Here is a 16,439-nt window from a genome sequence, read left to right as displayed (position 1 = left end):
AATCAAAGGTACTCGTCGCTTCGGTATCAAAGGGAAGCTTTCCTCTAGATACGTGGGTCCTTTCAAGATCGTCAGCAAGAGAGGCGATCTCGCCTATCAACTTGAGCTTCCCTCCAACTTTGCAAACGTGCACGACGTGTTTCACGTGTCTCAACTCCGCAAGTGCTTCAAGGCTCCTGACCGCACCATTAACTTCGAAGACATTGATCTCCAAGAAGACATGTCTTATCATGAGCACCCCGTTGCTATTCTTGAAGAAACTAAGCGCAAGACTCGCAACAAGTCAATCAAATTCCTCAAAGTCAAGTGGTCACATCATTCCGACCGTGAAGCCACCTGGGAACGTGAGCATCACATCCGTTCTGAGTACCCGAAGTTTTTCCAGTCCTAGATCTCGGGACGAGATCCTTTCGTAGTGGTGGAGTGTTGTAACACCCCGGATGTAATTTACCTCATTTGTACTCCAACTCTTGCCGTTTCCGGCACTAAGTTATTTTATTTCCTCATTGTCGGGTTTTTGTCTCCGTGTGTTGTTGTCTTTTTCATGCATCTCATATCATGTCATCATGTGCATTGCATTTGCATACGTGTTTGTCTCATGCATCCGAGCATTTTCCCTGTTGTCCGTTTTGCATTCCGGTGCTCCTATGTCCTCCGGTGGTCCTTTCTACCTCTTTTCGCGTGTGGGGTTAAACGTTTTCGGATTGAACCAAGACTTGCCATGTGGCCTTGGTTTACTACTGGTAGACCGCCTGTCAAGTTTCGTGCCATTTGGACTTCGTTTGATACTCCAACGGCTAACCGAGGGACCGAAAAGGCCTCGTGTGTGTTGCAGCCCAACACCTCCCCAAACTGGCCCAAAACTCACCAAAACCTCTCCCATCGTCTAGAGCGTTCGATCACGATCGCGTGGCCGCAAACCGCACCTCATTTGGAGCTTCCTAGCTCCATCTACCTATAAAACTAGCCTCTCTTCCGAAATTTCGGGTCTCTCCAACCCCTAACCCTAGACAAACTCCACCCGCCGCCGCCGGACAAAAATCCGGGCAGCGGACGTGTCCGCCCGCTCCGCCGGACCTACCGGATCATGACACGTGGCCCGTGCGGGCGCCACATCGCCGCCTCGCCCGCGCCGGCCCGCCTGGCCCGCGCGCGGCCCTCCCCCCGCCAATCAGACCCGAAGCCGCCGCCTGCGCCTTCCTCGCCCAGCGCCGCCCACGCCTTCTCCCTGCCGCCTTTCTTCTCCGTCGCCGGCGCCCTCTGGCCGCCGCGCAAGGTCACCGGCGACACGACCCAGCAGCTCCGGCCGCCGGAGCCCGACGCCCCCGCGCCGCGGCTCGCCTTCAACCTCGCCGCCCGGACCTCCTCCGCCGCCCTCGCGCCCCGGATCCGGCTCCCTCTCCCTCCTCCTCCTCGGAACAACAAGTCTGGTGACCCTCCGGCGAGTTCTTCGATTCCGGCGACGAACCTCGATCCGCGTACGATCTGGATCTAGATCTGGGTTGACTTTCCCTCCTTACCCTAATATTTTTTTTGCATACTTTGACATGCCATAACTCTGCATCCGTAGCTCCGATTCGTGCGTGTAGCATATCAAAATGTTCGTCTCGACGAGTACATCATTTCATCTCATGGCATCATTTTCATTTGAGCTCATCTTGATGCCTGAAATGCTATTGGAAGAGGGATATGTGAGGAATATGTCAGATCTGTTTCAGCAAATGGCCTTTTGTCATTTTTGCCATGATTTATGTGTGCATGCTATGATCCTGAGCTCTACATGTATTTTGTTGAATGCCATGCCATCTTTACAGGGGTGTATGCCATGTATTTTTGTGATCTTTGTGGTGACTAGCACAAGCATGCAAAGTAGCCTACTCAATGATGCTGATTTCAGGGACTTAGAATTTCACTAAGTCCTTGTCCTGATATTGTTTTTATGCCATATGTTCTTGTTGTTTCCTAGTGATCCGTGCCTCTTTTGAGGATGATAAGTAAGGGTGTTTTGTTAATATTGTGGTGCTCTATCCATCCATGTCTTTGTTTGCATTTATGGAGCACTCTAGCTGGATTCAATTGAGCTCTACTTTTGCTATAAAATGTTCCTGGTAGATTGTTGACATGTTTAGCGATTTTGCCGAGGATGTTGCTATTGATCCGTGCATGCTATGTTGTTGTTCTTCCATGTATAGCTTCTATGCCATGTCTTCTTCATTGGTGTATGCTTAGTTGGTCATGCCATGCTCTGTAGTGAGTGCATCAAGCTCGTAAACATGCCTACCTATTAACTGTTTTGCACGCTCCAGTTTTTCACTAAGTCTGAATCTGTTTGTGTTTTTGCTATGTTCACATGCTTGCAATTGTATTTTCTGATCCTTTTTGGCTCAAGGTCACTAAGGGACTTTTGTTATATGCTTAGAGTAGCTTCATGCCATGCCTTGCTTTGCCATAATATGTTCCTGTATCATGTAGTTTTCATGCTTTAAAGAGTGCTTTCTGATGATAGATTTCATACTTGTGTTAATTTCACAAAGTCTGAAACCTGTTATCATTTGCACTTTTGCCATGCTTGTTTGAACCCGTTAATGGATGAATTAGCCGTAGCTCAGTGTTCATATTTTGTCAAGCATCATGAGTGGATCCCTGCCATGTATATTGTTGTTATGTTTGTGTGTTATAGCATATTTATCTTGATGCATTTAGTTGGTCACTTGCTGATTATCGCAGACCGGTGCCATATTTGTTTTGCTTGCCATTTCCAAACCGTGCATCCGATTCCGGTGATCTTTATATCAATTTCGACCAGAATCATCTCACCTTTCCAATGGCACTATTGGATTTCCAAGTTGAGGGCAGATTCAATCATTCCTTTGCAAATCATGCATATGCATCACATATCGCATCCCGCATATCTTACCATGTTTGCATCATGTTTCTTGAGCATTGCACGTGGTTGATTGTGTTCCTTTTGCTTGTTGTCTTGCTTTGGGTAGAGTCGGGAGATGAGTTCATGAACGAGGAGCCCGTTGAGTTTGCTTACGAGGATCAAGGCAACTCTGAGTACTTTGCAGGCAAGATGACCATACCCTCGAAACCACTTCTATCTTTGCTTGCTAGATGCTCGCTCTTTTGCTATGCCTATGATACGATACCTACCACTTGCTTACCATGCCTCCCATATTGCCATGTCAAACCTCTAACCCACCACGTCCTAGCAAACCGTTGTTTGGCTATGTTACCGCTTTGCTCAGCCCCTCTTATAGCGTTGCCACTTGCAGGTGAAGATTGGAGATCGTTCTTTGTTGGAACATGTTTATTGTTGGGATATCACCATATTATCTTGTATATCATAATGCACCTATATACTTGGTAAAGGGTGGAAGGCTCGGCCTTATGCCTGGTGTTTTGTTCCACTCTTGCCGCCCTAGTTTCCTTCATATCGGTGTTATGTTCCCGGATTTTTGCGTTCCTTACACGGTTTGGTTATAATGGGAACCCCTTGACAGTTCGCATTGAATAAAACTCCTCCAGCAATGCCCAACCTTGGTTTTACCATTTGCCACCTAGCCTCTTTTTCCCTTGGGTTTCCGGATCCCGAGGGTCATCTTTATTTAACCCCCCCCCCCCAGGCCAGTGCTCCTCTGAGTGTTGGTCCAAACTAGAGCCCTGTGCAGCACCCCTCAAGGAAACTCGAGATTTGGTTTTAGTTGTATGGAGCGCTCATCTGAGTGTGCCCTGAGAACGAGATATGTGCATCTCCTATCGGGATTTGTCGGCACATTCGGGCGGCGTTGCTGGACTTGTTTTACCATTGTCGAGGATGTCTTGTAACCGGGATGCCGAGTCTGATCGGATTGTCTTGGGAGAAGGAATACCCTTCGTTGACCGTGAGAGCTTGTGATGGGCTAAGTTGGGACTCCCTGCAGGGATTTGAACTTTCGAAAGCCGTGCCCGCGGTTATGGGCAGATGGGAATTTGTTAATGTCTGGTTGTAGATAACATGAAACTTAACTTAATTAAAATACACCAACCGCGTGTGTAGCCGTGATGGTCTCTTCTCGGCGGAGTCCAGAAAGTTAACACGGCGTTGGAGTAATGCTTGGCGTAAGTTGTTCTAGGATCACTTCTTGATCATAGTTGTTCGACCGTGCTTTTGACTTCTCTTCTCGCTCTCTTTTGCGAATATGTTAGCCACCATATATGCTAGTCGCTTGCTGCAGCTCCACATCATACCTTTACCTTACCTATAAGCTTAAATAGTCTTGATCGCGAGGGTGTGAGATTGCTGAGTCCCCGTGACTCACAGATTACTTCCAAACCAGATGCAGGGACCGATGATACCGTTCTAGATGATATGACCGAGCTCAAGTGGGAGTTCGATGAAGACTCTCTTCGTTACTATGTGTCTTTCCCAGATGATCAGTAGTGGTGCCCAGTTGGGGCGATCGGGGACTTTGTCGCATTTGGGGGTTGATCTTTATTTTGGTACCGTAGTTGGATCCTGAGTGTATTGGATGAATGTAATGACTTAATTATGTACTTGTGTGACGTGGCGAGTGTAAGCCAACTATGTACCTTTCCCCTTTATTTATTTACATGGGTTGTTGTGAAGATTACCTCACTTGCGACATTGCTTTCAATGCGGTTATGCCTCTAAGTCGTGCTTCGACACATAGGAGATATAGCCGCATCGAGGGCGTTACAAGTGGACCCCCTTTTATAGTGGGGGTAACAATCCAACCGTTACCCCACTAAACAGCCCCGCAGAGGGCGGTACTACCGCAGAGGGCAGCGGTACTACCGCTGGACCCAGCGGTACTACTGCTCCCCCTATTGTACTACCGCCCAGCAGAGAGGGCTAGAAGATAGAGGAGGGACTGGCCCAGCGCGGTACTGCCGGATAGGCCCAGCGCAGTACTGCCAGACAGGCCTAGAGCGGTACTGCCGCGGTGGCAAAGCGGTACTACCGCTCTCGAGCGGTACTACTGCACCTACAACCGCTGCAGGTGCTGCTCAACCCTACACAAGAAATGCCCCCCTCGAGTCGAGGCGGTAGTGTCCCGGTACCGCAGCGGTACTGCCGCTGAGGACACACAAGCGGTACTACCGCTGGACACCGCGGTACTACCGCTGGAGCTAAAGACAGCTCAATCTGCAAGGAAAGAGACCTCCGACAATGCGGGAAGCCCTAGAGGGTGAGAAATGAAGGTGTACGTGATGATTCCACCCTAGCCAAACCAAAGCGGACCCCCTCTTGATAGTGTGGTGACTCCTAAGAAGCTAGTCCACCAACAAGAAACGAAAGAGCTACACCGTCTTGAAAAACACTCCGAGGGAGAGAAATCATCTCGAGCCAAAGGATGAATCTCTGAAACGCTCAAAGCACAAGGTTATTCCGCAAATATGTTGTCATCAATCACCAAAACTACATCGAGAGAGATATGCCTTAACAGACTGGCCCTAACAGCCTGAGGATGATGTAGCCCGAGGGGTGCAATCAATTGAACAAACCAAAAAGTCACCCGGCACCGTCGTTGGAGAAGTGTTGGGGCAGCTGAAGATGCATGGTGCAGAAGTCGCTCCTCACGAGTCGTCTAGCTCCTGGGTCTCGTGAGGCTTCGGAGGTATAGGAGGCTCGCGAGAGGGGTCAGCACCTTCACCATCAAGATCTCCTGGCGCCTGGCCTCATGATCCTCCAGGATGCCCCGCATGCGGTGCTGGTGCGCGGCAGCTGCGTTTGGCAGGCCAAAGGGCATGTGAACGTAGCTGTGAGGGCGGCCTCCGCACCGGCCGACGTAGGACGGCCAGAAAAGCTCCTGAGAAGCATCCATGTTGAGCCCCGGGATGTTGACACAGACGCGTAGCTCGCCACCCATATCAGGGCCGGTAGCTACACCGGGTGATGCGGGGCGGCGCTCATCGCGCATGGTTCACGCCTCCTGAAGCTCTCCAATCACCTTGGTGATGAACTCCTGAGCGCCTCACACCCCTCGCCATGTGCCCTATTCGCGAAAGCGCGCGTTGAAGCACACCTCCACATGGTGCCCGAACGCCTCCCTCGTGACGTCGGCCAGGTCAGAGGCCCTCCAGAGGAGAGCCCCCGAGCCCAACCTGGGAGGGGCGCTGGGTGTGCCTTCCTATGCAAGAGGAGAAGGCACCCCATCAGTGGGCGCGGGGCCTGAGGCACGACCATTGGATGCCCCGGCCTCCTGAGGACCTCGGAGGAGTAGCTGCTTCTTCTTGGGCACGGTCTCAGGAGGATGGATGGCGCCCTCGTCATCCGAGTTCTCGACCTCTGCGGCCTGGTAGGTGCGCTCGGGGGAGCACACCGTATCCTTCTCATCGCAGGCGACCGTGATGATGTTATAGCTTCCTGGCATTTTGAGGACGTTGTAGCCATGGTGAGTCACCGCCATGAACTTGGCGAGGGCCGGTACCCAAGGATGGCGTTGTACGGGAGGCGAATGTGGGCGACATCGAAGTCGATGAGAGCTCGATGCGGTAATTGTCGCGCTTGCCGAAGGTGACAGGGAGGCGAATCTGCTCCAGGGGCGGTGGAGCTGTCGATCACCCCTGAGAAGGGCTTGGTGGGGAGGAGCTGGTCGTAAGGCACCTGGAGCCTGTCGAACTTCTCAGCACAGAGAACATTCAGTCCCGCGCCACTGTCGATGAGTGTCTTAGTGACGAGGACGTTGCTGATGGTCGGTGAGCAGAGGATTGGGAGCGTGCCAGCAGTGGCTGCACACTTGAGCTAATCTGTAGAGTCGAAGGTGATGGCGTACTTGGACCACCTGAGGGGACGCGGCGCCTCGAGCTTGGGGAGGGTCGCGTTCACCTCACGAGCGAACTGCTTGAAGATGTGATGGGAGGCGGGGGCTTGAGCGCCACCTAGGATACAGGCAATGGCACAAGGCTCTTGGAAGCCCCTGGCCCATCATCTTGGCGGTGGTCGGCGTTCCTCCTTAGCGGCGATGGCAACAGAGGAAGGCTGGCGTTGCCCTGAGGACGATCCTCACGAGCCTGGTCACGCCAGTGGTCCTCACAAGGCTGATCACACCAGTCCTGGCGGGGGTCGCGGTTGTCCCAGCGGCCTCCACCACGGCCTCCTCCGCAGCCATGGCCGCGGTTGTTGTGCTCATGGCTGTGGCCAAGGCGCCCGTGGCGGATGGCCCTGAGCTCTTGGCAGTCGTTGATGTTGTGGCTATGGACGTTGTGGAAGACGCACAACGGGTGACTGCTCTTGGAGGACTCGGGGTGGTCACAGCCACGCTTCATCTTGGGCTCGTCCACGAGCACGGCTGGGCCCTTGCACTTCACGTCCTTGGCCTTGGCTTTCTTGTCTTTAGGATCGGCCTTCGGGAGCTCAAGGAGGGAGAGGCGACCTTCCTCTGCCCTCGCGCACCTAGTTGCCATGTTGAGCATCTCCAGAGCCAAGCACGGGTCCTCGTGTATGGCGAGTTCTCCCTTCATCTTGACATCCCGGGCGCCATCACTGAATGCTGAAATGATGGCCTCGTCCGAAACCTTAGGGATCTTGAGACGAACGTTGGTGAAGCGTTGTATGTATATTAGTGCAAGGTCTCCCCTGGCAGCTGCTTGATGTGCTGCAGGTTGCCTGCAGCAGGGGCGCGGTCGCGAGTGTCCTAGAAGTTGGCGATGAAGCGCTCACGCAGCTCATCCCAGGAGGAGATCGATCCCACTGAGAGGTTCAGGAGCCATGAGCGCATGCCATCCTTTAGAGCCATGGAAAACCAGTTCGCCATGACCTTCTCATCGTCGTTCGCCGCCTTAATGCTTAGCTCATAGAGCTGGAGGAACTCAGCAGGGTCAGGGGTGCCGTTGTAGCATAGAGGCAGATCCGGCTTGAACTTGCCGGGCCAGACGACACGGCGCAGCTCCGGAGTGAACGCTCGGTAGCCTGCCGCGCTCACGGGAGCCTGCCGCGGAGCGGGAGCCTGGTCTTGGCGCCCGCGTGCTGCTGCCTCAGGTGGCACAAGGTCTTGACATGGCAGTTTTCGGAGTGCACACACCTCTCCTTGAGGCTGCTACACCACCTGGCAGCTTTTTTCGTCGCGCGCCGGCGCCCTGCGCGGCGGGTCACGCTGGGGGGCCTCACGCCTTGGCTCGGGGACGACATCGCGCCGGAGAGGAGGAGGAGGCACACTGTGTGCCACGTCGACTGCCTGGGACGATGGGGGAGGCAGCGAGCGAGACGGCGCAGGAGCCTCTCCAGCAGCGCTGCCGAGCTTGACGATGTGGCCCAGCCAATCCTCGTAGAGGTCGTTGGCCGGACGATAGCGCAGAAGATCGCGCACCATGAGCAGCGCAGCCTACGCGTTTGTCGGCCCACGACGGGCATGGGAATATGACTCCTTGGCCGGAGTGGGAGATGGAGTCGCGGTGCAGTGCGGTCGTCGCGCCGCACGGATGGTGGCAGTGACGAGTCCTGCTGTTCACGGGCAACAGGGTCGGTACCGGCGTTGGCCACCGGGGAGGCAGAGCGACGAGGGGCGGGGTTGCCCACAGGCATCGTCTGGGCGACACGAGCGGCCCGGCGCTCGGTACAGATACGGCGAGCATCGGCCATTGGAACGATGGGGCGGTGGTGGAGCGAACGGTGGAAGAGGAGCTTCGACCCGCCCCTACCAGGCGCGCGAAATGTCGGATTCAGGGCTCCGTAGACCCAACAAAGGTTCGAACTCTGGAGCGTGCGCGAAGAACTCAACCTCTCCAGCCAACCAATTCGTCGTTCCCACGGCCTAGCTCGAAGAACAAGAAAGGAAAGAGACACGGCAGCTTACCCAGGTTCGGGCCACCTTGCGCTGTAAGACCCTACTCCTGCTTTGGGGTGGATTAGCCTCGGGAGGGGCTGATGATGAACTAGTATAGGGGAAGAACAACCTCAGGAGGCATGTTCTTGTGTGGACGTGAACTAGTGAGGGTTTGGGTTGGATCCCGGATCCCCTCCTATGGTGGTGGCTAAGCTATATTTATAGTGGCCTCGGTCCTCTTCCTCCAAAACGAAGGCGAGAAGGGATCCCGTAGTGGCCAATTTTGAAGGGGCAAGTAGTATATCTTATCCTGACGAAAGGTGGTCTTCGCCTGCAAAGCTCTTGCTCGTGACGCCGTGGTGGGCTCGGCGATGACATCCGTCCTGCCGTCCTGGCAGTCTTGGTCTCGTTGCACGGGAATGGAAACCTTTGGCTGGTTCCTTGGGACCCCGCACCTGCACTTGCCTCCTTAGCACCAAAGAGGAAACTGGCTGCTCTGCGCCCGCTGGTTCCCGCCTGGCCTTGGTCGTCATGGCTTGCGTCACCTCGACCTCATGAGGTAGGCGCCTGCATAGGAATCTCCGCTCCTTGGGAGCCAGCCTGAGGAGGCCGCTCCCTCCAAAGGTCTTGGCGTCGTCCGCCTCACGAGGCTTGGCCCCTCGCGAGGGTCTTGTCTTGTCGGTGCTGAAGATGGGCCATACCAGGCCATCGATGGAGCCACGCCGTGGGCTGCAGGCAGGCAGGTCTGGGTACCCTGGTTCCCAGAACGCCGACAAGTAATTTGTTCACCCATCGTATAATTTACCTTCAAGAGAGAAGCCTCTAGTGAAACCTATGGCCCGGGTCTATTTTCCATCATATTAGTTTCTGATCTTCTATTTTCCATCATACTAGTTTCTGATCTATGATTTTGCAATCTTAACTTTCAGATCTATACAACAAAAAATCCCAAAAATATTTTATCTTTTGTTTAGTTTTATTTATCTATCTCTATCAGATCTCACCTTTGCAAGTGATTGTGAAGGGATTGAGAACCCCTTTATCACGTTGGGTGCAAGTGTTTGATTGTTTGTGCGGGTATTAGGTGATTTGTGTGTTCTTCTCCTACTAGATTGATACCTTGGTTCTCAAACTGAGGGAAATACTTATCTCTACTTTGCTGCATCACCCTTCCCTCTTTAAGGAAAAAAACAACGCAAGTTCAAGAAGTAGCAGGGTGGACCATTCCTTGGATGCTATCCTTACTTGGACAAGCCTCCCACTTATGATTAACCCCTCTCGCAAGCATCCGCAACTACGAAAAAGAATTAAGATAAATCTAACCATAGCATGAAACATGTGGATCCAAATCATCCCCTTACGAAGCAACGCATAAACTAGGGTTTAAGCTTATGTCACTCTAGCAACCCATCATCTACTTATTACTTATCAATGCCTTCCCCTAGGCCCAAATCATGGTGATGTTTCATGTAGTCGACGTTCACATAACACCACTAGAGGAAAGAGAACATACATCTCATCAAAATATCAAACGAACACCAAATTCACATGATTACTTATAATAAGACTTCTCCCATGTCCTCGGGAAAAAACGTAACTACTCACAGAACATGTTGATGTTCAAGATCAGAGGGATTAATTATCATTAAGGATCTGAATATACGATCTTCTACCAAATAAACCAATTAGCATCAACTACAAGGAGTAATCAACACTACTAACAACCCACAGGTACCAATCTCAGGTTTTGAGACAAAGATCGAATACAAGAGATGAACTAGGATTTGAGAGGAGATGGTTCTGGTGAAGATGTTGATGAAGATTGACCCCCTCTCCATGAGAGGATCATTGGTGATGACGATTGCTTTGATTTCCCCCTCTGGGAGGGAAGTTTCCCCGCCAGAATCGCTCTGCGGGAGCCCTAGATTGCTCCTGCCCAAGTTCCGCCTCGAGACGGTGTCGCTTCGTCCTGAAAGCTTACCCTTGATATTTTTTTCTCGGTCAAAACGCTTCATACAGAAGAAGATGGGCACCGGAGACCTGCAAGGGGGCCCACAAGCCCTGGGGGTACGGCGCGCCTCCGAGGCTCCCCCAGGCTTGTGGCCACCTGGTGGGTCCCCTCTGGTAGTTTCTTTACCCAATAATTTTTATATATTCCAAAATAATTCTTCATAAATTTTTCAGGACTTTTGGAGTTGTGCAGAATATGTATCTCAGATTTGCTCCTTTCCGGTCCAGAATTCCAGTTGTCGGCATTCTCCCTCTTCATGTAAATCTTATAAAATCAGAGAGAAAAGCGTATGTATTGTACCATAATGTGTAATAACAGCCCATAATGCAATAAATATTAATATAAAATCATGATGCAAAATGGACGTATCACTTCTCTCCTTTGATCCAAGGGATCTAAATGAGCCTTATTCTCTCCCAATACCCTCGTTGGTGGTCAAGGAAGTAGTAGGAACAAACAGGGATGAAATAGGTGAAGAATGGTAGTAGTTATGGTTGGTTTCGCAACCCAAAGTGCAAGGTAAGAGTGTTGGTACCGCATCTAGTCTTCTCATCTGGAGTTCTGCGTGGAGTTACAGATTTTTGTCGTCATTTCCTCATACGAACTCCGATTTTGACGGATTTGTATGGATGATCCGATAGTTTCCTAGTATTTGATCTTCAATTTGGGCTTGTTGGGAAATTTCATTTTTGCAAATTCCATGAAAAGCCTTTTTCTAGTTTGTAGTTTCTCTGTATCGTTTCCTACCTTGGACCTTTCGTTGTTTTAAGTCCATGGGAGTTTCAAATCACCTACGAACACCACATGAAAAATAACTAACAAAACTAAAGCCTATGCGATGATCACATTAAAATGGATGCTTACAAAAAGCCATGCATAACGCTCACGTTATAGGACTGCTGCTTAATATGCAAAACAAACTTAGGATAATTACCCATCTGAAAGGATTTCCTCTTCAACTAAACCCTTTGCTTAGGAATATGAAAATTTCTCATTAAAAGCTTATTATCAGGAAAACAGTCATCTGACCGATGCCCCAAAAGATTGCAAAAAGTGCAACAAAATAAGGAGGGCCAATTATTTGAGATGTGCCCCAATGCTAGACACATCAAACAATTACTCTCCACAAAGATCCTTTGTTGGACCAAGCCCACACGAGACTGGCATGGGGTCTGCATAGAGTGACATTGCACACACATATTGCTTTGGCATGTATGGGTCATTTGATTCGTGCCATAGCAAATGATGCACTTCCCAGTCGTTTGAAGATATTGTCCTTGGTCGGAATATTGAGGAATCAAGGGTATCTGAATTATCCAGATTCGAGTAAACGATTTCCCGATGATCAAGGATAGACTCCACCAATGAGTTTGACAAAGAATTATAATAATTGGCCAAAATGTTAACTCCTAGGAATTTCTTGGTGGGCATAGCTGAGTCTTATACAATTAACGGATTTGCATGCAATTCACATGACCCAAGTTAAAGCTCACCAGAGACACCTACCTACACGACAGAGTCCATTGACGGGAAGAGAAATCCAACAAGCCAAAAAGTTTTTTTAATCACATCCATGAGCATGGGCATGATCATAGATGATCCCAAATTTAAATACTTCTAAGGTAGTCTAATTATCCTTAAAAGCATTGACCTTGAGAAATCTAGTTTCGGCCTGATTGCAGCCAGGCTACGTTGAGAACCCTCAAGTGTTTCAGAATTAGCAGACCACGAAGGATCCCAAGGACGAGAAATATAATCATTTGCATGAGAGCCATGATGAAGATGAAAATGACACATAAAGTCTAGCCAAAAGCGATCTTTAAGACGATAAATGAAATATCCAACTTAGTTTTAAGCAGGCAAAAACCAGAAACGAAAATTACTTGAGTTGAAGCACATGAAAAATCCTTGGCCAAACCATCAATAGAACATTACAAAGCAAGTCCCACAGATTCCTTCGAGAGCATGAAGGAGGCCGAAGAGAAAGAAATCACAAGGTGAAACTCTCTTGAACCAAGCTAGGGATAGGAGTGAACCTTAGACCCTGTTTGGTTCCAAATAAGTCATCAACTTATAAGTCGAAAAGTAAAAAAAATAACTTATTTTACCAAACAGACCCAACTTATAAGTCACCTCAATTTATAAGTCATAAGTTGCTCCACCCCAACTTAAAACTTATAAGTCGCCCCCTTTTACATGGGTCCCACCACTTTACATAAAAAAATAAGATGAGAATGTGTGGTCAGATGACAACCAAACAGGCGTGACTTATAAGTCACTAATTTTGGCGAAGAGATAACACACCTGATATACTACATTGAGTCTTGGGGAGAAATCCCAATGGAGGAGACTCTGCTTGGCCAGCCGGCTGGCTAGATCTTTCCTTCCCTTCTTGTAGAGGTTTGGCTGTAAACTCGGTTCTTTGATCAACTCTTTGGTCGGTCGATTCAATGTGAACATATGGTACTGAATTCTACAGTTTTTCTTCTCTTTTATGTGCCATGATCATGGAATACCTTGCCTTTTCTTCACTTATTATGTGCTAAATCGTCATATCCAACCAACGAGGAACATATAGTACCACCTACACCAATACCACTATCCGTCATCCATGAATGTATTGTGTATGTAGCACCAGTGGCGGACGACGTACGTACATGCGGGTTGATCAGATGAGCCGTTCGGCCCGAGAAGAAACGCACGCTCCGACGCTCGGCTCGGGTGCCCCACTCGATCGACTGTTATCGCCACTGTTACAGTATAATTACTTAGGTGCACCCACCTACACCTACCCCCGCACAAACACGCGGTGCTGGAGTTCAATTTCGAGGCCGTCGGGCACGACAGGCTCCTGCCCCACGCCAGCCGAAAGCTTTGCAAGGTTCAAATGATGCACAGCACGGTAGACCAAAACTTTGACATCTACGACCCTTGTGCTTCCCATACCACGGACAGGACACCAGTATCTCTCTCTATCTCGCGTACGTACTACCAGTAGATAGATGAATGTAAAGTGCGCCCCAAATACCAGGACCAGTTCACACTCCACAACAAATTGCTCTGACAAGTAGATATTCGATATCTCTTCGTCCCCCGCATCAGAAAGCTAGCAGACGACGTGTCGCCACATTCGCGATATATAACCACCGTGAGCTAGCTGGGCACTGCAACTTTGATCACCACGCGCACACCCACGCCACGCCACCACACGCACACGCTCTGTCTTGGCCGCCACAGAGTGTCTCTGTCTCTGTCTCCCGCCCGGCCCGCGCGATGCCAGCCTCCTCCTGGTTCCACAAGCTCAGGGGGAGGAGCACAAGGAAGGGCAGGCGATCGGCCGCGTGTCCGCCGAGTCCGACCCGTGGCTCCTCCGCCGACGCAATCGCATTCGTCGCCGCCTCGGCGGAGTGGACGGACCAACAGACAAGCCAGCAGGGCCGGCCACCCGCGCGCCCACCGGCGGCGTGCGCCGGCTACTCTCCCAACAGAGCCTCCTACTACTTTCCGAGCGCGGACCGGGGAGCGCTCCGGTGCATTGCCCCGCGCGCCGCCGCCGACGACGACGGCGCGGCCTTGGACGTCCGTGTCGACGTCATCCATCGCCGCGCCGGCAGACTCGGCGGGATAGACGCGCCTCCAGCGACGCCGGAGCTCAACCTTCGGCGCATCGTCACCAGGCCCGCCGCCAAGAACGACCCCGCGGAAAGCGTCGCCGTTAGCAGCAGCACCGGCACCCCCACCTCGGCCGCCACGACGCCGTCCACCTGCAGGGCGCGGGGGTTCCACGTGAAGCCGGCCGGCAGGCGGCGGCGGCGCGGCCACGACGACAAAAGTGCCCGGAAGGAAAAAGCAGCCGAGGACGCGGGCAGCAGGAGACGGCGGTGGCTGTACGAGAGCCTGGTGGTGGTGAAGACGTCGTCGGACCCGGAGAGGGAGATGGCGGAGAGCATGGCGGAGATGGTGGCGGCCAACCGCATACGGTCATCGGAGGACCTCGAGGAGCTGCTGGCGTGCTACCTCGCTCTCAACGCGGCCGAGCACCACCGCGCCGTCGTTGCCGCGTTCCGCCGCGTCTGGCTTCACATCGCCGGCCAAAGAATACGCCGCTAGTACGAGGCCTCCTAAACACCTCTGAATTCTCTAGGAATCACATCACAATGCACTTTGGTGTCGCATGCATGGATGAGGATGCATCATGCATGCATAGCGTGTGTGTGTGTGTGTGTGTGTGTGTGTGTGATCATAATCATAGCATTGACCAATTGATCGGCTCATGGTCATGATCCAAGTATATTCTTGTTGCGTTTTAGTCTTGATGAAAAGGCTAGTATAGCTTGCATTCTGTCAAGTTGACACAAGTTTCTTTCTTTTGCGTTTCCCGAACTTTCATCGGTTGGTAACCGCTCTGGTCCTGGCAGGGCGTTGTGAGGCTGAAGAATGGAACAGCACGCCCACGATATGCGCACCCCACTCTAGCTTCAAAGGCGGATTAGATGCCGCCTTTGCAGCTCGATCCGTGCGCTGGGATAATTCAATGGGAATTCCGCTGTTTATCACTTTGCCGGTCCAAGAATTCCGTGTGATTACCCAATAATGATAGTTGCACTCTACTGCTGACCAGCTATACCATCAGCACCCTCCATCCCCTATTAGTCGACTTAGATTTGTCTAGATACAGATTCATCACAAACAAAAATAAAATGTCATTTTACAGCAGGTCCTATGCTTCACTCAGGTAGATACTGTTCGAAAATTACACCGTCAATTATGATGGGAGAAAACCTTTCTAGCGGTACGCCATCATAAAAAAGTCATGTCCTCCGACCTCCGTCTGGTACAGGATAGGCAAAGTATGAAGTCATTGTATACATGCATGAATAACCTACCGAAAAGATGAAACACATTTTTAAAACATAAACCGCAACATAACTGGCAAGCTATAGAACCAAACATGAGGTTACAGGCCTCACAAAAATGTATCTAGAAAAATGTTTGTCAGGCAATCAATAGCCGAATGTATCACGCGCACTACAGACCTGTAAAGGTTTGAAACTACTTGAACTATGGTCGGCATCGCAAGAGCGAACTTGCACTACAAAAATATATCTTTAATATAGTCGTCATGTTGGCGAAAGACATAGCTCTTGCTACCTTGCCAAATGCGGCACACTGAATCGACTTCTCATCTATAAAGAAGAGATGCCCCGTAGAAGACTCCAGGCCACCGAAGCTAACAAAAGGCTAAGAAGACCCATTTAGTTCTTTGTTCTTATGCCGACTAAAGCTAGCGGAGCCACATCTTGAATCTCCCTAGAAATCCTCACTCGTAGCCCGACGGCTGGGTTTGTTAAGCATATTCGATTGGAAACTCTTCTTCACCGGGTTAAGCGATGGTAGTTTTAGGCTTGGCTTATCACCATATCCAACCCGAATTCCATAGTTCGAAAGGAGAATTAGGCTACCTGAGAGCAACTGATTATCCAAAACATGAGACTGCTTTCTTAGCAAAGCAGTAATCTCAAGTCAAGCTCACACAATTGTTTAATAATCAGTGGAATATCTTCACTAAAAGAGGTACTTCGACAAGAAAATCGTTGTGGGTAATCACCTCATACAAGGATTTAACAGAAAACCTACCATTATGGTGCAAGTTCTAC

The 16,439-nt window shown here is 50.8% G+C and overlaps 1 protein-coding gene across 1 annotated transcript; it reads left to right on the top strand.

The window, feature by feature from the left end:
• Nucleotides 1–13,918: 13,918 nt before the first annotated feature.
• On the top strand, nucleotides 13,919–15,185 carry LOC125553790 (transcription repressor OFP1-like). Its single transcript, XM_048717489.1, has one exon. The coding sequence runs from the start codon at nucleotides 14,056–14,058 to the stop codon at nucleotides 14,890–14,892; it is 837 nt and encodes a 278-aa protein (XP_048573446.1). The 5' UTR covers nucleotides 13,919–14,055; the 3' UTR covers nucleotides 14,893–15,185.
• Nucleotides 15,186–16,439: the final 1,254 nt, after the last annotated feature.

The sequence above is a fragment of the Triticum urartu genome, chromosome 4 (genome assembly GCF_003073215.2).
Source record: "Triticum urartu cultivar G1812 chromosome 4, Tu2.1, whole genome shotgun sequence".
Lineage (NCBI taxonomy): Eukaryota > Viridiplantae > Streptophyta > Magnoliopsida > Poales > Poaceae > Triticum > Triticum urartu.
Note: the sequence above shows the minus strand (reverse complement) of the source record. Positions and strands in the feature narration are given on the sequence as shown.

What these genes read in the sequence shown, in the direction of transcription:
- LOC125553790 (XM_048717489.1), top strand. Translation starts at nt 14,056, where the DNA reads ATGCCAGCCTCCTCCTGGTTCCACAAGCTCAGGGGGAGGAGCACAAGG.